Source organism: Pomacea canaliculata, linkage group LG10, assembly GCF_003073045.1.
Source record: "Pomacea canaliculata isolate SZHN2017 linkage group LG10, ASM307304v1, whole genome shotgun sequence".
Lineage (NCBI taxonomy): Eukaryota > Metazoa > Mollusca > Gastropoda > Architaenioglossa > Ampullariidae > Pomacea > Pomacea canaliculata.
In genome coordinates, this window is record NC_037599.1 from 11,987,383 (window position 1) to 12,009,769 (window position 22,387).

General features: G+C 36.3%; 3 protein-coding genes across 5 annotated transcripts; 1 reads left to right on the forward strand and 2 right to left on the reverse strand.

Moving 5' to 3' along the window:
* Positions 1-48: 48 nt before the first annotated feature.
* Positions 49-14,985, reverse strand: LOC112573165 (disabled homolog 1-like). Of its 3 annotated transcripts, none has more exons than XM_025253279.1 (11): positions 14,842-14,985; positions 14,026-14,094; positions 13,124-13,335; positions 10,969-11,103; positions 10,592-10,741; positions 10,275-10,322; positions 8,992-9,084; positions 7,556-7,876; positions 5,565-7,160; positions 3,348-3,410; positions 49-2,862 (listed from the first exon to the last, which is right to left on the reverse strand). In XM_025253279.1, the coding sequence occupies exons 2-11, from the start codon at positions 14,045-14,047 to the stop codon at positions 2,851-2,853; spliced, it is 2,652 nt and encodes an 883-aa protein (XP_025109064.1). In that variant the 5' UTR covers positions 14,048-14,094; positions 14,842-14,985; the 3' UTR covers positions 49-2,850. The 3 variants fall into 3 exon arrangements, with proteins under 3 accessions (XP_025109064.1, XP_025109066.1, XP_025109065.1); XM_025253281.1 differs by having other exon boundaries at positions 6,537-7,160; positions 14,842-14,982; XM_025253280.1 differs by lacking the exon at positions 8,992-9,084.
* A 73-nt stretch (positions 14,986-15,058) lies between these two features.
* LOC112573176 (UDP-N-acetylglucosamine transferase subunit ALG14 homolog) lies at positions 15,059-18,853 on the forward strand. The gene is made up of 5 exons (XM_025253299.1): positions 15,059-15,341; positions 15,573-15,721; positions 15,870-15,992; positions 16,412-16,471; positions 16,909-18,853. Exons 1-5 carry the CDS (start codon positions 15,191-15,193, stop codon positions 17,077-17,079), a joined length of 654 nt encoding a protein of 217 aa, XP_025109084.1. The 5' UTR covers positions 15,059-15,190; the 3' UTR covers positions 17,080-18,853.
* Positions 18,854-19,010: 157 nt separating this feature from the next.
* Positions 19,011-22,335, reverse strand: LOC112573175 (all-trans retinoic acid-induced differentiation factor-like). Its single transcript, XM_025253296.1, has 7 exons — positions 22,178-22,335; positions 21,463-21,596; positions 21,007-21,078; positions 20,430-20,501; positions 20,012-20,136; positions 19,685-19,785; positions 19,011-19,396 (listed from the first exon to the last, which is right to left on the reverse strand). Exons 1-7 carry the CDS (start codon positions 22,244-22,246, stop codon positions 19,286-19,288), a joined length of 684 nt encoding a protein of 227 aa, XP_025109081.1. The 5' UTR covers positions 22,247-22,335; the 3' UTR covers positions 19,011-19,285.
* Positions 22,336-22,387: the final 52 nt, after the last annotated feature.

Below are 22,387 nucleotides of genomic sequence, written 5' to 3' on the forward strand. Positions count from 1 at the left end.
GGGGTGGAAGTTTTCCAAAAATTGCTGCTACTAGTAGACCAAAACAAATCATATTTTACTGTTTAATAGGGAAACTGTGAAAGGCAATGAACCATGCACCTGCCACAAATTTCAGAACTCTTCAAGCCACATTCTAAAAGAATTCATACTTCACTTCCATTTTCACAACTTTATACATCTATTTGCTTTCATATACCCTTAATACACAAATCTAGTGAAAAATAATACTGATGGGTATATATGTCTAATCTTTACAGCAACCACTAAAATATACCAAACCTTTTGCAGTTCTCTTAGGGAGGGCCACTTAAATCTGATGATACTTTAACAGCAGCAAACAAGCTGTTTATGGAAATTTGGGTGATAAAATGTAATGGGAGCAATGCCCCAAGACTTTAATCTATTAGCACAAGCTTGGGAAGATCTAAGCACCTGAGATGGGGCTTTTAACAGTACTTTAGGCCTGTAATGGATATATAATGCTTCTATATGAGTGAGGGGAGGAAGTTTGCTTACACTGTATCTCCACCCCTACCATCTGTTTAGACATGTTAATCATCATTTTGGGTATTGTTTGAGGTGGAGGGGAAGGGTGTAATTTAAACACAACACTTTTCACAAAAGCCATCAAAACCTTTAAAATGCTGCATTTGAATTTTGCAAAACAAAACTAAATAGCCCTCTTTAGATGTAACAGGAATAAAAAGGCTTATAAAAAGTTTAAAAATTAACAAAATTTGATTAAATATAATTTATTGTGAGAGTATGACAAATGGAAAAGTTTAAACAGGTTGTTATAAACATACTGAAAGACACTGTGCATCAGAAGCAGATATGAAAAATGATTATGATAAGCCTTTGAAACTTCGAACAGATTGATCTTCTGTGCATAGTGCTGAAATTAAGGAAGAGCATGCAAAATGAAGGGCCTTTACAAGGTGACCATGCTTCCTGCAGCACATGGTAAATACAACTGATTATTTCATTTCATTAGAAACGGATTGCATTACACCGGCACTCATTTTGCTTCGACTAAGATATAATGGATATGACTTAAAAAACAATGTACCAGGAATAATCAAGACAGGTCTGACAGTTCACCATCATATACCTATTGTTAGCAGTCCAAAGTGTATGAGCATAAAAAACAACCAAGCTTTTAAATGCTGTTTTAAAAAAATGATTATGATTTCAAAATAATCTTATGATGCTCATCAACTTTTGCAACTTACAAATATAATTATACAAAGAACTTGTAAAACTGTATAGTTTTCTTCTCTCTTTTGTTTGTAGTCACCAATTCTTTAAGAATAACCTTGTCAGAATGTCATTAAAACATACTTTCAGATGTCTGCAAGTTGAAATAACTTTTTTAGGAACTGTCTTGCAGAAAATTCATGCCATGTGATATGACCATCTTATATAAAATCAAGCATAATATCACACATCAAAAATAAAAAGGATGAAAGATCTGGAACATCCAGGAAACAAAATGAAAATAGTAATTAAATAGATTAAGAACAACTTTCACAGAAACTGTTTAAATAGTATTTCAAGCCTTTTCACTACACCATTCAGAACTCAGCTTCAACTTGTATTGAAGCTTAAAGGTTGATGCATATTTTTCCTTTCAACTCTTCTGTTGCCAACATGCACCAGCATTCATATCAATAGTCATATATGTAAACAGGAGCTTGAAGTCCATGTGAAGATTACAAAATCATGAGAACACATTAATATAGGTTAAGATGTATGTGTTTTGGGCATGACGAACCAATCCATCTACATACATCGCAACAAAAAAATAAAATGTGATGCTAAATATACAGGACAAAGTAATTTTAAAGTATTTTGTAGAATAATAATACCTTTCAAAAACAGTGTGAAAGGTAAGAATGACTCGAAATCTCCAAACTGTAAAATAAAAGTTGCTTTTTTTTCTATTTGATGAACCTCCTTTGTCTTCAAAAAGGAAGAGATTTCTGAAGGTCAGACTATGTGAGGGGCCAGAGGATGCACTTATGTACAAAAATAATCACTTGATATGGTATTCCACTGTGTCTTTTCAAAATGATTTAAACTGATATTAGATAAAGAAAAGTTTGTTCATACAGATATATTGCACAGTGCAAGATAAAATGGAAAGGAATTAAAAATAGATAAAAGAACACTTGCTGCAATACAATAACTCGTTTCACATCTACAGTTTTTAAGGATCACTTTTCGGACATGGACAAAAAGATTTGGCTAAACAGTATGTTTCTTGTAACAGCCTTGAACTTCAACTTTCTATAAGCTTGAACATGTCTAATGGTAAAGTTTATACAGAAATTTTATCAAGATCTGATATGACGTGGATTTTTTGTTTCAAAAAGTATCAAGTCATTCATTTCTGTCTCTTAAGTATCCATGAAATGTATTAGCATTTAAAAAGGCAAGTATTTCAGGCATATTCTCAAGAAAGAAATAGTTTGGGAAGCTACAAACTTGTCTGTTAAAATTGCACATGCATTCTTCTGATAAGAAATGTAACATTATGAAGGAAAAAAAAATCAAGAATAATTGGATACACCTTTAATTCTTAAAAAAAATTGTAAAAGCATTTAAGCCAAATACAGCCACATCATACATACTTGCTTGTGATGGTAAAACTAAATTACCTGGAAGATAAATTATGCACTTCACCACTGTAACAAAATTTTACTGCTTTTATGTACAATGATGGAATCATTTCTGCAAATAATTTTCCATGACCTGGGCATAAAATCCCCATTTAAACAGTTTATGTCCATCCTGTGGTTCTCTATGATTCTGGTCTTTGGTCTTCGAAAGTTGCTCAGGAAAGTCCTTTCATGACTTTGCCTGTAATATAAAACCAGATTTGATCTATTTCTAACAGCATTAAATAAATCAGTCATCAATAGTATGACTAAACAAAATATTAGTTATTAACAGCATCAATCCCTTCTAACATTCTAACCCTAACCCTACCTATATTTTTACTGTTCCACATTTCGGTCACTTTTGTACAAATATAAAGCTGAGCATACAATACACTCCTTATTTTACTTCTTAAATGGTGAAAAAAAACCAAAAACCTCCAATGCATAAACATGATATAAAAGGTTGGATTGATATAGAAATTTATTTCTCTCATTGACATACACTTGTGTATGAGCACACATACACATTAAAAAAATAATGAGGATGGATATCCAGGAAATAAAAAAAAGGGGGTAGAACAAATAAAATGCACAGTTTCCCTTCAACCTGATTCAGTAATAATTAAAAGATTTCATATAAGAAGACCATGTAACTGGGTAACACAAATTTGTCTTCAAACCTACCTCTCCATTTATAGATGCAGAACTTGGAATAAGAAAGCTGTCAGTAAATGGAGAAGCTGCTGCCTGGAAAAAGACATAATTATACAATGATTTGAGAAAATGCTACTGCTACTAAACATATTTTGTAACTTGAGTATTTAAAATATATGAATTATGTATTTTCCCTAAAATAATAAATTGTTTACAGTTATTGCATTGTTGCTTTGAGTACTCAACCATTAAAAAATGAAAAGATGATAAGCATTCATCTCTAGAACATAGAAATGTCTATCCCATAGAATTTGCTTTGAAACTGTGTTAAACATTATAATTAGTTTTCAAATATACACATTATAATTAACTACAATTAAATATAATGCAATTTAATTAAATGTACACAAAAAATCATAGTATCATAACTGTTACAACAATAGCCACAAACATGGATGAAAAACAGAAAATTTTTCTACATGGCACTTTGACACTTAATCATTAAAAATGAAACATTGTATTTTTAAATGCCTGCAATTTCTTATTTAGGAAAAATCATATTAATAGGCAAAATATTAACACCATAAATTTCTGCTCCATTTAAGAACCAAACATTTTAACTCTAATGAGGACTATATCGAAAGAAAAAGAGGCAAATTCTCTCAAAAATGTCTTCAAATTTACAAATCAAAAGCCTTGACTAATAAAAAAAACTTCTTTTCAATTACAGAGTGAACTTAAAGTCTGTTCAAAGGCTACATTGATCACAACCGAATAAGCACTGTGAGATTAGTTTTTGGAAAAGGGGAGAAAAGCCTTGGTCTGATTATTATGGTCTTTAGACTTACCCTGTGTATTTTGACCTTAATGATCAGACTCAAAGTACTTAAGCAAAGGCTTTTTGAATGCAGTCAGTGTAGAATTGCAAAATAATCATTCCAGGAGTCATCATGACAGTTAACTATACAGTTTGCACCTGTAGATGTGAATGTCTTCATAGCTACATCTCAACTGCATCGATCTAAATAAGTTAAAACACATGCAGACCAATGAGAGTGTCTCACATGCACATTACATCCTAGATCCGAAGAAAACATTCCCCATTGCTAAGAACTTTTGGGACTGATGACTTACAAATACAAAAGAACATGCATGCAGATGTGCTCACACAGCCAAGCACATACACAATCTCTCATTATCTCTCTCTCACATACATATACCAAGATGGTGGCAAGCCCAATCAGATCATGCAAATCAAACAAATCATAACATCTATCACAGAATAATCCTGAAAAACATAAATTGTGCTAAAACTCAACAGTAACCAGAATGATAGCCCTAAGGTTGTGCAAATGTAACAAAACTATTCAAATACTGTTATCTATAAGAGCCATGAACACAAATTTATAAGTACTATTTAAGTACTTTTACTTCTTCATCATTGTGACAACCTGTCACCAAGGAGGCAGTAAATGATGACAAAAAATAGTAATATAAATTTTTTTACTATCAACAAATGGGCTGTCAGTATGATTACTGAATAGATATCAAAGCATCATAGGAATGAAGCTTTCAGTGTCAGAAAAACCATTTCATCTTTGAAAAATAATAAAAAGTAATGGATAGTGCTTGATTCTTTTAGGTGACAGGTAATTTAAAGAAACTAAAATCATTCTTCAGGCAATAGGTCAGGAAAAAAAAATGTTAGTTTTAATAATACTGTTGTACTACTTAACACTAGTTGTTCCGACTCCCACATAATTGTCCAATTTTTAAACTGTTCTTATTGTTGTTAAATAAGTGTTCTTGTTTATATATATATACACAAATCCTTAACCTTTAGCCTAACTTAAATAATCTACTAGGTGTGATCAATGCTCATCCCCTAACACTGGGGGAATGAGGTATTGGAAAACACTTTTCTCAGGAACAGTTTTTTTATGGGAGCCCCGCCCATCTTCTCTACTTCACTGCTTTACCTTTCAACACTATATGGAGTCAGGTGCTCATCCCTGAAAGCTGGTTTGACTGGGCTGCATCACATGGTTATTAAACCAGAGCACTACCAGGTTCGGACTCTAACCACTCCGTTATCCACTTTACATATATGTTACATATAGGATAATCATGCTGCATTCATGAAATACTTAAAGATGCTGCCTTCCTACACCAGTGTCCTCAGAAGCCATGCAGGATAATATAATCACATTGCCAAAATCAACGAATCAATCAAATTAATCAACTCACCCAGTCTCTATCTGAAGACACAACAGAAGAATCTTTCACATCAAAGGCTTTCAGACCACAAGAAACTCTGTCTACTGGAGTGTCAGTGAAGTGCTCCCATTTGTTTTGCGATGGGGCTGAAATGGCTGACTCACTCTGAATGTCAAATGCAACACTGTCAACTTTTGAATTTTGTACTGTGTTGATCTTCTCAGATAGTGGGAATCCGAAGGGATCCATCATGGAAGTAAACAGATTTGTCAAAGTCTGACTTGACTTTTTAGCACCATCTAACGAAGATGAGTGGCTTTTTTTGGACCTAAGTGGTACACCAAAAGGGTCATCATCAACACTGTCTGCTGTTTTATTACTTAAACTTTGCTGCCTGGAGGTCAGGGACAGTGTGGAGTCTTGGTTTGCCACAGGAGAAGTATTAGATGTTCTTAAGGAACTATCAGCTGGTAAGTTACAGACATCAGATTGTAGCCAAGTGTAAGAAGTAAAATGATCTATGATTACAGAGGAAGATGTGTTCACACAGGGACTCTGGGATGGTGGAAAAGGTGTAGATACAGATGAAGCAGCCTCAATTGAAACAGAAGAAGAGGTTTGGGACTGGTTAGGTACTAGAGGCTCTCTGGGTGGCAGCCGAGGAGGTGGAGGGGGAGGTAAAGCTTGAAAATGCAAGTGCGAGGGAAGAGGTGGTGGTGGCTCACTAGGCATGTCAAACCTGTCTTCTGGTGAAGATTCTTTGAGCTGATCTCCTGTGGCATAACTCTCTTCCTCACTTCTGGCAGGATGGGGTATACGATCAGGTGGAGCAGGAGGTGGGCGAAGTGGTGCAACATAAGGAAGAGGTGGTGGTGGTTCTGAGGGAGGAAGAGTAGGACAGGTATCAAAGGGATCATTTTCTTCAGACGCAGCACTATGCAGCACTGCATCCAATGTGCCAAAGGGGTCAACAAAAAAAGCTTCTTCCAAGCTGTCACTTGCCTTGCTGGCATCAGATGTGGATGGCTGACCAACTTCAGCCTTGATCTCGTTCAAGCTCCTCTTGGGTGGTGCGTTCAGGTCCTTGAACAAATCTTTAGGGGTCTTGGTGTTTGAGGTCTTTATATCTACCAGATCCTCAAAGAGGCCAGGGCGCTTGGCAGCAGCTGTGGCTGGCTTCTCTTCCTCAACTTGGCTGGCTTGGCGGATAGGCTGCAGCAGATTGCTGTTGGCTAGGAAGGGGTCTGCTGCCACTGGTGGTGCTGCTGGTGGCCCCAGCCTTGCTGCAGGGCCTGCCATGGGTCCAAACCCCATTGCAGGAGATGCCATGCCAAATGGCATGATTCCTGGCATGACTCCTGGCATGACTCCTGGCATGACTCCAGGCATGACTCCTGGCATGACTCCAGGCATGCCATATGGTGGAGGTGCAGGCATGGGCTGACGAAGACCTGGGAATGTTGATCTAGGACCAACGGCAAATGGATTGTTGAGGTTAAAGCCTTGCTGTGGAGCTACACCCATGCCCACTGGTGAATGTGTTGGCTGGGATGCCGATGAACCAAAAGGGTCATCACCAAAAGGATCTCTAGCAACTGGTAGTCCTGCTGGTGACCCTACAATGGGCTGAAACAGCGTTTTCGTTTAGAAACTTATTTTTTCGTTCTTCTTGTTTATTTTTCACTAATTATTTTACACAGAAATTTTAATTATAGCTGTCTCAATTACTATAACAAAGGCAAACATGATGTACTCTGAACTATAAAACATTACTGTAAAAATAAAGTTTTTATTGTCATATATGTTTATGAACTGTTTAGGTGACTGAAAAGATGTGACAGCAAGAACTGTGATGAAGCAAATATTAATTGCAATGGGCACATTTTAAAAGCAATTTTCCCAAACTATTATACTAAATCTTTTTAATAATTATATATCAAAAATATATGATTACTTCAATAATTATATTTTCAATCTATATGTTATATTTCTTTCCAACTGCCCCAATAAAATTCAAATACCTGTTGTCCTTGTAATGGTAAAACCCCAGGCTGCACCAGACCAAATGGGCTACCTCCAGCAGTGATGCCCACACTTGGAACTGGAGTTCCAGGAAACATTGCCATGCCTCCAAATGATCCCATGACTCCAAGAGGGTTTGATGAGGGAGTCTGCAGCTGTTCCAGATCTGAAAGGGAAGAAGATGCTGGCAGTGGTCCTGCTGAAGCTGCTGTGGTGGACATCCCCCAAGGATCTGTAGTGCTCAACACAGGTGTCTTAACAGTGGCCTGCTCCTCCTCCCGCAGTTCATCAAACTCCAGATTTTTAATCTGTTCAATTCCCTTTGTAATACAAGCAACAAAAAGCACAGACAGCAAGTTAAATCACAGCTAGGTGCATTTATTTTCTTACTGTACCAGGTATTATATCAAGTTTCATGAACTATTGAAAAGTTTTCCTACTTTGTCTATATTAATATTGTTTGGGGAAAGAGGAGCAGTAGCAAAAAGACTAAAAATTGGAATCCAGTAAAAGCTTATCTGCAACCTAAACAAACTGAAATTCTAGAGAAAACAAGGACCAAGAATAATTAAAAGCATTACATTATTCTGATAAAGCACAAGGCCAGATGAAATTTATAGGGATAGGGGAATTTGAGTAGTAGCCATGCCTATAATCTAGGCCTTTATTTCATATTGTGTATTTATGTCAGAATTGTGTACAGAAGAATTTCTTCTTGGCCAGAAGCACATCAACCAAGCTGTTACTGCAGACAAAAAAATAGCTGAAAGTAATGGCAGCACACATTTCCCAGATGGAAAAAAGTAATTCTCTAAAAAACCCAAAAACAAGACTTTTGGTGGTAAACTGGTTAAGAAACAACAAAAAAATGCAGAAAAACTTAAAAAGGTACCAACAAAAAGATCTGCACTATGTCATTATTTTTAGTGTCAAATATGCATAAATACTGTTCAAAATCTAGTCACAAAGATGCACTGAATGGAAAGATAATATTATCAGTATGATACTATTTTCTGGTGATATCCAACTTTTCCATTGCTTAAAAACATCATAGCCTTTGTAAGATTTAATTTGACAAGCATACTTTTAAAATAGCTGTCACTGGCATCTGTATACTTTTTCTTGCCTCACCGAAACATCTCCATTCCATTTTATGTACAACTAGTAAGATAGAAAAATATCTAGTACTACTGGATGCACTTTACTTACAAAGCATTTTTGGTTCAAAATATGATCAATTCTTCTGGCTTTATAAAAATTGCTTGTAACAGATTGTGATGCTTGAAATTAAAATGTTATCTTTTCAGAAAGGTTGCTGCTGGTTATCAGAAATATAATGCAACAGCTCTGTAAAGCAAAGCAGAACTTTAAAAGTTTTGACTAACATCATGACCTGAGTTTGATCCAAGAATGAGCACTGACAGGAGGTACCTACTTTTAAGATGTGGTCCGCCTGATCCTCTAGATCCAGCAAATTGGCAACAACTTCCTCTTGTTCTGGATTAACAGGTGCATTGTTTTTAGGCACCTAGTCATGACAGCACAGCACAGAGCATGCACGTTACTGGCAGATCTGTTAGTAGCATACCTAGATGCAGTCTTCTTTGATAGAAACAGCAACAGGCAAAGTAACAGCAAAAGAACAGAATATGAAGCTCCACACATATCTGTGTATGCTTTAATGCAAAGGTATGCACATGCAGATATATACATAAGCAAGCAAGAGAACAAGCACATTTGCTCAAACACCAGTACAATCTCAAAAGGGAAAAAAACTTCACAAAACACACAAAGATCCTTTTACTAAATCCTGAATATCTTAGCCAAACTCTAACTCTCTCTATATATATCCTTTATAGAATATTCATATATAATATATAACTAGAAGATTCTACTTCACAAAAATACAAAAAAGCTTGGGAGGAAAAATGTAGTGTTGAGATGAAAACTAGTACTATTTTAAAACAAATTATTGATCACATAAATTTGTTCTGCTTCTCTAAATGTTTTTCTGCTGGTCATTTCATTCACCGATTGTAAATAATTTTTTTTAAAAAGCCAGATGTAACAAAGCTGGATAGCAAGCTTCAGAAAACAGACCAGTCCAAGTGGCCAAAACTGAATGAAAAATGGCAAAGGATGACAACTGTAACATGCTGAATATCTCTCAAAAAAAATAAAGTATTGTATTTTATATCTACAGTGAAATCTGTAAATGCAGTATTTTTCAATAAAGATGGAAACAACAGTTCTAAGGATGCATGTATTCATGCATGCATATAATGGCGATATAATTGAAAATTGTAAATTCAGCACCTTTTTCTTTGTTCAGATTATCGAATTCACACTGCCTGTTGTTCTTCAATTTACAGTTATGAATATCAGCAAGTTACATTTCATCAACTGTCATGAAAGATCATAGGAAAAAACTTATTATTGCTCATGGCTATTTGTGTGTTAGAATTCTGGTCTGGAAGCCTGATGTTATAGCTTTAAGTATAATTTTCAATTCTCAGTATGATCAGTTTTAGGCATTTTATTTGATATTAAAAATGGTACAGCTCTACATTGTCATCTACACTGAACCTCAACCTAGTAAAAATGAACCCCAGACTATAATGCACCAGCACCTGCTTACAGTAAGGAAAGAAAATAATGATTGATTTGAAGAAAAGATAAAGTGTAAAGAACTTAGTATTTGGCAACAGATAAAAATACCTGGTAGATACTTTCTGATGATTCAGCAGGAGCTCCATTTGGTGGCACCTACATGCAACAAATGTTTTTACATTTACAAAAAAAAGCTTTATATACAATTTTATATATCAACTCTTGACAGACTTTCTTGAATATCTCTATTTTAATGAACAGAATTTTTTGTTCACTCACCACAAGGCACTCTCTCACACACACATCAATGCAGAGAAAAATATACTTTTATCAAAGCTTGAGCACATTTCTAGGCCTAGCAGTCTATTGTCAAATCATGAACATAGCTATCCGTGGTCTAGTTCTTTCTTTTATATTCCACATACTTGGTAAGTGGTGTCAATTTCAGGTTTGCTGCTTTCTTCTAATTTTTCTTCAGCTGCAGCCACCTTTGATTTGGCTTCCTCTATTTCTTGCTTTTTCATCTCGTACACTGTCTGGAAAAGGTCTCGCAGGGTTAGCACCAAGTTCTCTGCCTGTAAAAGACAACAAAATCACATCTTCGGGTTAGGCATCTACTCCTCTCTTACCAATACATTGAGTGGGTAATAAAATGAAATCATAACACTCAATATTTTTTAACTGAATTTTTTTCCAAGTTATAGAAATACAAACTATTTCAGAAGTAATCTTATAATTATAAGTTAAGCAAGTTAGACAAAGCAAATGGTAAGGCAGGACAAAATCAAAAACACCATCATACCGCGCTTGCTGTTTTGATGCCAAAGAATTTGTGAGTGCCATCACCTGGCCCAAAAATGTAGCCAAATGCTCGACTATCTGTTGTATCTCTAGAAATGAAGGAGATCTGATGAACTGGGTGGGTGTGCTGTACAGTCTGTAAGAATCAAAAACAAACAAAAACTAAAATTAGTATGTGGTTCTTAATGTTTTTTTACTTTGATGATTATTTTATAACCAAAACATGAAAACCTTTATTCTTAGAAATATGGATTTGGTAGGGTTCAAAATTGATTAAAAATGATTAAATAATATTAAAACAGGGCACAAAAACATTCTTCAATTTTGACCTAAGTGTATTAGTTATCTAGTTTAATGAGTTTACATTTCAACCATCGCAAAAACAAATGATCTGTAAGACAAATATGCATGATAATCTGCATTACCTGAAATTCATACTAGGTCGTTATTTGCATGATAATCTGCATTACCTGAAATTCATACTAGGTCGTTATTTCTGGCCTTAACCCTTTGGCTGCTTCTGACCGAATATTCAGTCGGTAAACATCTATGCGTTCGCATGCCCACTGACCGAATATTTGGCCAGTAATATGCTCTATTTTAAAAAGAGAAATTGGAATGAAGGCTGTGTAACGGTCTGCAGATATGTGATTCTCCCTATTTATAGCACAGGCTCTGGCGCCATGCTTGATTTGATTGGCATTTTATCAGGCTGGAAATACAGCGATCCCCCTCTAGAGTTTTCCAACCGCACAGAGTCAATGTGAACCGTTTGCGTGCTGGGACTATCGTGTGGTCAAAGAACATGCTACAGGAGGCCGTACACACTACAAAAGGCCATAGCAGAGAGGGGGGAATTGGTGTTTTATGCTGTGCCAGCAACTGAGGCTATATTACGGCAAGGCAGCCAGCCCTGTAAACAGATCCCAGGCCATAGCAGAGATCACAAACAGTAATTTGCATGATTTACAATCAATTTCCTGGATCAGGAAAAGGATGGCAGTGAAAGTGATGACAACAAGTTATTAGAAATGAAGATTCTGATTCTCATCATTCTGACCACAATGACAGTGATCTTGATTTTGATTGGGCAAAATAAGAAGAAAGTTCCGACGACACCAGTGAGACAGACAGATGGTGGTGACTTTATTGCACCATTGCTGGAGGTATCCAGAAGTAGGAAACAAACTGCAGCAGACAGGAGCTCAGTCAAAGAGGGCCGAGCAGCCAGTGGCGGAAGGGAGCGTGACAGAATACATTGCTTGGTTGACTCAAAAACACTTCTCAAATATGTCCGATACTGAGAAAAGGAACGAAAACATTTGCCTGATGCAGCAACAAGTGTCATTGTTGGGTCTCTAAGTTCTGCTGCTCTGAATGTCCTTCCATGTCATGTGCATGGTACTCTGCTTTGGAATTTATCACAGCAAGATTGCCTACTGGAAACAGAATATTGCAAAGCATGGTACAATGCACAGGCCTGGAAAGGGCATTCAGAACAGCAGAATGTTTAATACAAGCTTTTGTGTATGAATGTTGAGTTTGTTTCTGAAATGATAGTGCATGTGACTTGTGTGAATAAACTACATGAACCATCATGAAAATGTGTTAGTGAAGACTGAAACATTTTTGTGAGAAATTAGTTTTCAACGAACAGTAAACCCTGAACTTTATCTACGGTGTTTTTTTCTCACTTTCTGAGTGAAATCCACAAAAGTAACTGAGCTTTGAAGTCAAGAATTATTATCAGTACTTGATTGTGTGGGACATTGTTTGCACATTTACCTGATTTTTCTTTAAAAAAAAACAAAAAAACATTTACATAAAGCAAGAATCCGAAGAATCTTATTTTTGTTCTTTTTGTTGTGGTCTCACATATTAGAAAAATCCCTTATCTATGAATTATATGGGTTTTATAAGCTTTGCATGCATCTACAGCGCTCCAGATTTTGTTTTTTTAAATAATGACTGAAAAATCGTCAAAATTCCCTGAAACAGGCATGCGCACGCTCCTCATTAATTTCTGGCAGTCAAAGGGTTAAGTAAAATAAGAAAATTTATTTTTTTGCAGAATGTTGTCTGATTAATGTACTCATAAAAATACTATTTAAAGTTTAAAGTTTCTGTATTGTACACCAAACAAGTTGCACAATTACCATAGCAGTTGCATCTATGATCCTGAGCCCCTCTAAAGTGACATTAACAAAAATCTTTTGCTTGTGTTGACCAGATATTCGAACAGCAGTTTTTAACTTAAAGATGGCTTCCTGACACATTTTATCTCCACGAGCTTCTGGAACATCCTCAGACCCAATCAGCTTAGCTCTGTAGCTGATTCCATGGCCTTGAAATCTTGCAGGATCTGTAGCTGTGTAAAAAAAAAAAATAGTGCATATTAGCAAATTTTTAAAAAAAAAAGGCCAAATGAGCCCCAGTACATGGAAAAGTTCGCTGATCAAGAAAGGTCAAGCGGACACGAAGCTCATCAAACTGGGCCGATCGTCAATTTAGTCTGCACGTTGAAAAGAAACAGAAGCCACCCAATTGTCTAGTACAAAGCATTAGGTTGATGGAGCCCAAGCCTTTCCTTTAAATCTTTTACCTTCCTGATAATTTCTTTCTATTCACTGGCCTAAGTAACTGAACTCTGAATTCAAAGTGATTTCTTCTGATGTAAACTAATTATGACTACAGAATACCCGAGTCAATGAATAAAAAAGAAGAAAAATTTGGTAGATTTTCAATGCTTTTGTGTGAATCAAGGTGTAAATTCTCAAAAATTATGATAGAACTGTGAACAACCAACATACTTTTATGAGAGTAAAATCTTTGAAGCATACTATAAATAGTGCTATTTGAAAGACATTTACATACTGTCAGAGTAAATTAAATTTTAACATTTAATGATTTTTATCCCTTCTGGGTACTTTGTATGCATATGCTATGCAAAAGACAAACTTTTTATAAATACTGAACAACATATATAAACATACCAAACAAAATCTAAAATTGCTGAACAATGCTATTTAAATTATAACTCAAAAGAAAATCAACTTACTTTTTCGTGTCTTGGCTAACATTTTTTTTGCTTTTATGCTACTGCCTTCTGATCAGGAAACACATAAACCTGATAAAAAAAAAGAAAAAAGACAATGCATCTCCCACAAAATTGAAGGCAAAACACACACATACGCTTGCACACACACTAAGTGCAACTCATGGTACAAAACTTTGCCATTGGAAGTGAAATCTCTCAGACACTTTTTAAAAAATGTCTATTAACAGTGAACCGCCTCGGCCCCCTGAAAACTAGCAAAGGAAGACGATATGAATCTCGCATGCATGGTTCTCGTCGAGCCGCCACACCCATCCTGTTTTGGGCACTTTCTCAACTTCCACCTCCGCAGAAGTCTACGCGGAAAGCCAGTGGTTCACATTTGCAGTTCTGCGCACATTCCTAAATTAATTCCTCAAAACAAGGCGAAACGCCAACACAGTCTGCATGATTCAGTGGAGATGCATCATGCATGGTTGAAGAAATTTAGGGGGCGTGATCTTGGAAAAGGCTGTCTTGTGACTTTGCTTATAAATGATTTACCGTTTTCCACTACTCTAAAATTTATTATTAACAAAAAGCACTTTAAAAATGCCTAGCATCCTCTGATCGAGTGCAATCGTTAAAACTACTATATGCCCATCTTATTATTTCTAACTTGTTGCTGAGTCTTGAAACACCCATGTGCGAAAGTCGCGTTATCAAAGTTACGATAAAGTTTTAAACTTGTTACTCGGTGTAAATAAACATTTACTTACTTATTATAATAGTGTAAAATATGGTATTAAAGATCGGAATATGTGTTTTTTAGCAACTTACAACTTGCAGCGTACTTTTCCCCCACCAGCTTCTCAAGACGCATCAATCTTTCTCACCAAGCACCACAGCTCTCCTTGGCGTTTCACTTTGGCTTGCGTCGACTCCCCGGATGTCAACCCTTGACCTCTGACATAGTTTGTGCTGCATGCTCCTCCGGTCATTTCTTTAAATCAGACACTATTTATTGCATCTTTTGTTAAAAAGCTGTCCAAATCATTCAAATCTTCATATTTTAAAGGCAAATATATCCGTTCACTTTACGTAATCATCTGCCAGCTCGCAACAAGGGGACGCAACCATCACTTTTCATTTCCAGTTTCGCTTCTTAGGCAAACGCCGCTTTGAAATAATGGACGACATTCTACTAATCTGCTCCTCTACAATTTGCTGTGCAGTTTTTATGCTCCTGATTCCGCTGTATGTGCTTCACAAAAAAATGAAAACAACAACGAGACGTGAGAAGTCCGATCCAGCGTCGCTAATGGTCGTAGTCGGTTCGGGTGAGCTTAACATTGATTATTGAACAACACCAATTAAGCTCTACGCGTACCTGATGTCGCAGATTTTTCTTGCTCCCATCTGCGTGACACTTGTTATGCAGTTAACTAGGCATACATAATCTGTACTCTTTAAACTGAGGACAATATGTTTCTTGTCAGTTTTATATAGCGAAAGATAAAAATTGTAATTCTTGAACTATATACACCGCGATTTTAATCCATTTTTAACAGGTGGTCACACACGAGAGATTCTGGTGCTGATGAAAAGCCTGGGGAGTCATTACACACCAAGACATTATGTTGTGGCATCAACAGATCCAATAAGTTTGCAGAAAGTTTATGCACACGAAAAAACTATTCATGGTGTTGACGAAAAGCAGGTATAATATCTTAGTTGTCAGATGGTTTATTATTATCTTTTTAACGGTAGCGCTTTTTAGTTCCGTGTTTTAATTTTAATAAAACACAGCTATTAAAACTTGTAAACTGTAAAGATAACCAATGTATTTTATATTTGCTCCAATTCAGTACAAAGTGCACACAGTTCCTCGAAGTCGTGAAGTGAGACAGTCATGGATCTCTACAACTTTTACAACAATTCATGCATTCCTTCTCAGCCTGCCACTTGTCTTCAAAATCAAACCAGAAGTAGTAGGTATATCATTATCACACTGATTGAAAATATGCACAATGGGTGTAGCTTACCATTTACTAATGCTGACCTTAAATTCTATCACAAGAAGCTCAGGCTTCATGGCAACTAGCCAGACTGACTTTTGCATTCTTTTGTGTTGCTCCATGTAAATCAGACTAGAATCTCAAAAGAGTTTCATGGCATAGGTTCTTTCATATGTTGCATCCCAAAATAGCTGACAAATTTAATAACAAATACATATTCTGTGGAATTGAGTATTTTTATGTGTATGGGAGAGAGAGAGTGTGGAGAGCACACAAAACATTTAAAACATTGACACAAGATTTTATTAGATCTTCTGATGCTGTTAAATTGTTCATGTAAAATGAAATGTAGCTTTGTTCAGCTTGGTGTTATAATTATGTTTTTATTACAGATCCTTTGCAATGGACCAGGCACATGTATACCCATATGTTTTGCAGGCCTCCTAATGAAGGTGACTTTTGACAAATAAAAAAAAATCTTAAATTGTTTTGTACTGTGTTGAAGCATGAGTTATAATGAAATATGTCAAATAGTCACCAATACTTTATACAATTTTGCAGAGAAAAGGAAAAAATATAAATGTAAACAATAGTTGGGTGCGCTTGAAGAAATGTTAGACTGCAAAAATGTCTGATGTGCAAGGTAGGTTATTGTTATCATAGCAGTTGTGAATACTTTTATAACAGTTCTACAATAAAGATGTGTTCTATCTTGTTTTTTTCTGCTTTTATCTTGCTTAAATGGAATTATTTGAAATCTCAGCTAAAACAAATGGTAATGAAGGGAATACTTTCTATTAACTGAGCACATTGATGAGATAAAACTAAAAGCTGCTCATATTTCAAAATTTTATGTAATTATATGTGTATTTTTTTTGCTATGTTTCAGTGGCTGTGGATCCAAGACACAAAAATTGTTTATGTGGAAAGCATATGTCGTGTAGAGACTTTGTCAATGTCTGCCAAACTGCTTTACAATTTTGCTGATTCATTATTAGTTCAATGGCCAGAGTTGACACTGAAGTATCCAAAGTGTCAATACATTGGTAGATTAGTGTGACTCTTCTGCATGTGTAATTAGATAATTGCGTCTGATATATATGCTCTGCTAACTTTTCTGGAGAAAGAAGAAATGTCCTAAGCATACATGCAGATGTCCCTGAGCCCAGAGCAATGTATGATATGAATGTGTACATTCTAATTGCACATAGGAAGAAATTGGATATAAGCAATCAAAAATGAGAGGAAAGGAAGAAGTGGTTAAGGGCATAGTGTGAGAGAGTTATTGAAAGAACATGGTGTGACTGGTGGTCCTGCTTGCAGAAAATTGCTCATATTATGCACTCTTCAGAGAGTCTCTGGGAGGCAGATGGTCTCATAGCACAGTAGCTGCATTCTGGAATGTTTTAGCCCTCAAATGCTTTTTGTTGGTATTCCATGTAGCAGGACTTTGAGGCTGAGCAAGGACAGGGAAATGGTTCATATACAGGCCCAACCTTCAACAAGTACTCTGGCACAGTGCGACAGGATCCTATACACAGCCTGTGTATAAATAGTAATTCTGAATCTTCTTCCTTTATGCCTCCAGTGGAGCATAGGGCTGCAGCTTCACTACGCCATTGGATCTGGTTCTTGGCGTCCCTTCCCAGTTGGGTCCATGCCAGCTGCCTCCGCCTCACTGTGAACCAATCTCTTCTATGTCTGTCTGGGTCTCCTAACCCTGCGGGTTCCAGCCCAGAGCTTGTCTTGTTAAATTGTCAGCCAGTTTTCGCAGGGTGTGACTGATCCAGCCTCACTTTCACATCTTGATGTCTTGGCTGGCAGGCTTTTGGCTGTTCTCTCCCACAGTTCTGTATTGGAGATCTTCTCAGGCCATCTGATGTTGAGAATGTGGAGCAGACATCTGTTGATGAGTTTGAATCTTGTTGGTGATGGTGTTTGTCACACGCCATGTCTTAGATCCATATCAGACCAACTTTACATTTGCGTTGAAGTTGCAGATCTTGGTGTGTAGAGAATAACAGCAACATGGGTGTTCAGTGGACCTTCGCCATGCAACTTGAGGATCTTGACTTTGTATTACGAATGCTTTCATTTGTTGTAGTTTCGCTGTATCCTTACTAGCTGGAGGGGACTAGCTGTCCGTTCTTTTTCTTCTGTTTCTTGTAGTGCCTTTTGGTTTTCATGTTTGGTTTCTGCTGACTGCTGTTAATCTGTGATTCGCCTACTACTGTTCTGGACTGTTTTCCTGAGTCTGTGCCGTGCTGTTGTCTTCTTCAATGTCTAATAGTCTCTAGTGCCATATCTACACCCTCTCAAATCCGGGATTTTCGTTTGCTGATTTAAATCACCACTACCCTGCAGGTGTTCTACTCTACGAAGGGTCCATTTTCCTTGCATCATTTGAGCTAGCCTTTGATGGTGGGATAAAGTCTAGAAATTCTCTTATCATTATTATTATTATCCAGTTTTGCACATTATCATGTTTGTATTTCCAGTTTACTGGCCTATCAAAATTTTTGTCTTTTTCGGTCTGCAGTGTATCTTTTTAATAACTTTTGCAATATTTGGTTTCCCAGGGAGATTTTAATTTTAACATCTTATAAGTAGGATCACACATTTTAGGTGGCTTGGCAACCCTGTTCCATACTCATTTTACTTTTCTAACATTGCAGTCAATTCATACACTGCTTTTATCAGACTTTTGTGTGCATGCTTGTGTTTCAGTGACCACAGCTTATTATATTTACCGTAGGCTGTATGGTAACATTTCAGAGAAAAATCTTATTATTAAATTAAGTCCACTATAACCAAAAAAACCATGTACTTCCAGCTTTTAGATGGTAAATATATGACAAGTATTCACTATGGCACTTTCATTTTTTTTTTTTTTTTTTAAATTCCAGAAAATATAAAACCTTTGAAAAGAAAAGTTTATTAAATAGATCTGGATTATTAAATAAAGACTGAAATTAAAAAACATCCAAAATATTTTTTTTATTTTTTATTTTTTATTAAGGATAAATGCATTTTTCTGAAACCTGAGTACAAAGATCATTACTGGATGTGTTAGGTACACTTTTTTCCTTCCACGCATACATTCAATTTCTCAAAGGTTTGCATATATACCCTCACATACACAATTTTCTGTACCCACCCTACAACAGATTTTGGGTTCAGAAAACTAATATTTCTTGTACACTTTTTCTGCCTTCATTCATTGAGATCATATTTATTGATGCAACATGCATTCACAGCCTGAAGAATTAGGATGAATGTTTTTTGATGCCTTTGGTGCGAAAGAAACAAAGCACTGCTGACAATGCCAGTGTGCTTCCTGCGAGTCCCCCAGCAAATGCTGCAGTTGGAAAGGACCCCTGAAAAAGAAAAAAAGGATAATTGTAGTACACAACATTTTAAGCCAACAAAGCTTGTTTTCTACCACTTGTATAAATTTTTGCATGGTAAAAAAATGAGGTCTGTGGCCAATATGCAAAAATCTCAATCCATTATGGAAACTGGCAGCTTTTGTGCACATATGAACTGCAATGAAGATAACATTATTTTGAGCATTGTCTTCACCTGTTCTTTTCTCAATCAATATTACATGCTTCCTATATTTGCAGCAAGTTGTATGAACACTTTTGTATGACAGTTCTACTTACCTGTCTGAGACATTTGTAACCATGGTAACCAGGAGAACACAAACAGTCTACAAGACCTGGGCCAGCAGGTTTACAGTAAGATTGTGGATTTGGACATGTTTCTGCAATATTCATATACCACTCCTTGGTTAACAACGCATATTATTTCTTGAAGTTTTTTTTAAAAAAGTGTATCGCCCACAACTTCAATAAATATAGGGATGTCATTAACCTTTTGACTAGACTGAAAAGATAAATGGAATCAAATCTGATTCCTCAGAAATTATAACACTATATAAAATTGAAAAATTATCTGAGTATTAAATATCTTTCCTGTAGAATTCTTACCATTGTTTTCTACACAAGGGTCAATCAGCTTCTGGCAAAAAAGCACACTAGAGGTCATCTCCGATTTATTCCATGCACTTACTCCTCCTGGGCATTCAGCTGATGCACTTTTGACTGGAAGCCAACTTTAACAGAAACAAAAAGCCCACCCCCCACCCCAAAATGTCATTTTTGCCTTTATTCTGGTAAAATGTAATGTGTACCTTTCTCTCTAGCCATTCACACTTCTTAGAAAACCATAACCAAAAGAGTCGAGGACAAGACAGCTTTTTGGATAGTTTAACTGACTGTAAACCTTCAGTTGATAATTATAAAACAAAGAAACAATTGGTCTTAAAAAAAAAATCCATAAAAGGTACTTGCCCATCCAACAGCTTCACACTCAAAATATTCTATAAATATTTAAAACATTTCTCACAGATATTCCAGTTCAGTAAGTTTGTAGAAATCCAATGCTTGAATGCCAAAGAGTGGATTGTCCTCCAACGATCTGGGAAACAAGGAAATTAAATGCTATACTTATGTGTAATTATTATCTTCTCTTTATAAGCAAAACAATATGCAGAAAACACATATGCTTAGTGCTACTCTTCATTGCACATACAAATGCATCCATCCCCACCCACAAACACAAGTATGAGCTTCTTGAAAACTGGGGGTACTTTAAAGTATACATGCAAACCAAGACAGTCCTCAGCATATGAGATTTCTGAAAGTGTAATATAGGCACTTGGGTACATCTCTGATTCATACACACCTGGTTCCCTCCCTCTAAATTCTACAAAAAGTCCCTATTGCTGAGAAAAACACCCAAGACTAAAACTAGTGTATATTCCCGGTTCATCCTGATCCAACACATGGCACTTTCAAAATGTTTATCTAAGCCCTACCCACACTAATTGTTCAAATATTGCTCTGTCCATCTGTGTCAATGGTTTTCATAAAGCACAATTCCCAAACTAATGTAACAAGACACTGAGACAATCATCACTCACATATTTTTAAGATGGGTCAAGTTTTTGAAAAGATCATCAATTTTGTCCAAACTGCAGTTGTGCAAGTCTATTCTGTAAACAAAAAGAATATGATAAATCTAAACTCATGTTCCTCAGTTCATTATTAAAGCAATTTCTTTTGTTCTGATGTTAAGATCAAGAAGTGATACATGAAATCTCAGTTCTGACAACTAGCCTGGAATCTTTTGATGATCACTGCTCAGTAAATCTTTATCAGGCATAATCAACAGTGTGGATGGGGAAGAAATATGGAACATTAGTGTTTTGTGCCACTTTATGTTGTTAATGGCAAAGAAGCTTGGCCTGTAAACATGTGCTACATGTAGAGGAAAAGCCTGACACAAGATCTGAACCCAGGTCACCTGATCTTTATTGTACCTCACTACAAGCTTTAAGTCTTACAGAACTATATTCCACACCATCTCAACAACTTACACAACGGCACTTGAGATACTTGTCTCATTGTAACAACAGCGTCCACTTATATTCAGACCTTGTGACGAACAGTCTGCTTTCACTTGCTTTTTCATGTCACTTTCACATTGCCTCTGACACACAGATGCAAAGCTCTGCAATGTCCAACAAATGCTTGTTATACACGTCCCCACAAATACCAGGATACATGCTAACATGATTGACCAGGGGAGGAGCTGTCGAGGGGCGTTGATCGAGCTGCATACGCAAGTGCCATATGCAATAAACCAAATGCAAGTGTAAATGCGATATATTTTATGGTCTAGCTCTTTTTTTTTCTAATTCGTTAAACATAGGTCAAGCTCTTAAGACCCATGACGTCGCGTACAATCCGTGTAACGCACTTTACCAGATCTATGCAATATTATTTATAGTGCAGTATTACAAACATTAAATTTTTTAAAAGAAATTCAATATAAATCTTGACCATATATGTATATCGATCATCAGGTACTTTCTGTTCGTAATTCAGCGCATATTTCTTCTCCTTTAGTCTTTATAATGTTTGTTATTACAAAGGCAGTGTTGAATTGAAAAAAAGAAAGGGGGGGGGGGCATGAACACATTGAAAGAAATTTAATTGTCTTATATATCATCGGCCATGACTTCATCGCACATTAATCAATCGTTCTCGATCAGAAACACAAAAGAAGCAGTATTTTAATATATTACTTACTTCTAGTGTAGTATCTGCGATTACAAGAAGTACAAGCAGTTTGAAACACATTATTACTTTCAGCCACATGATGCGATGAATACGACACTTGTGTCACCCTCATGTGTCAGATGTTGTGTCACGTGCTGCCTACATCCGGCCCTGCTCGGCTTATCTCGGAACAATTCGGTAACCTCACCATGACGACAAGGACGTCTTAAATGCATTCTC

Bases quoted from the DNA above. Each gene is read 5' to 3' on its own strand.
- LOC112573175 (XM_025253296.1), bottom strand. From the start codon at position 22,246: ATGTGGCTGAAAGTAATAATGTGTTTCAAACTGCTTGTACTTCTTGTA. The intron at 19,786-20,011 runs GTAAGAATTCTA...TGAATATTGCAG, and splicing joins CCCTTGTGTAGAAAACAATG to AAACATGTCCAAATCCACAA. The intron at 19,397-19,684 runs GTAAGTAGAACT...TTTCTTTTTCAG, and splicing joins GTTACAAATGTCTCAGACAG to GGGTCCTTTCCAACTGCAGC.
- LOC112573176 (XM_025253299.1), top strand. From the start codon at position 15,191: ATGGACGACATTCTACTAATCTGCTCCTCTACAATTTGCTGTGCAGTT. The intron at 15,342-15,572 runs GTGAGCTTAACA...CATTTTTAACAG, and splicing joins AATGGTCGTAGTCGGTTCGG to GTGGTCACACACGAGAGATT. The intron at 15,993-16,411 runs GTAGGTATATCA...TTTTTATTACAG, and splicing joins TCAAAATCAAACCAGAAGTA to ATCCTTTGCAATGGACCAGG.
- LOC112573165 (XM_025253279.1), bottom strand. From the start codon at position 14,047: ATGTTAGCCAAGACACGAAAAA. The intron at 13,336-14,025 runs GTAAGTTGATTT...TTTTTTACACAG, and splicing joins GTTAGCCAAGACACGAAAAA to CTACAGATCCTGCAAGATTT. The intron at 11,104-13,123 runs GTAATTGTGCAA...TGATTCTTACAG, and splicing joins TCATAGATGCAACTGCTATG to ACTGTACAGCACACCCACCC.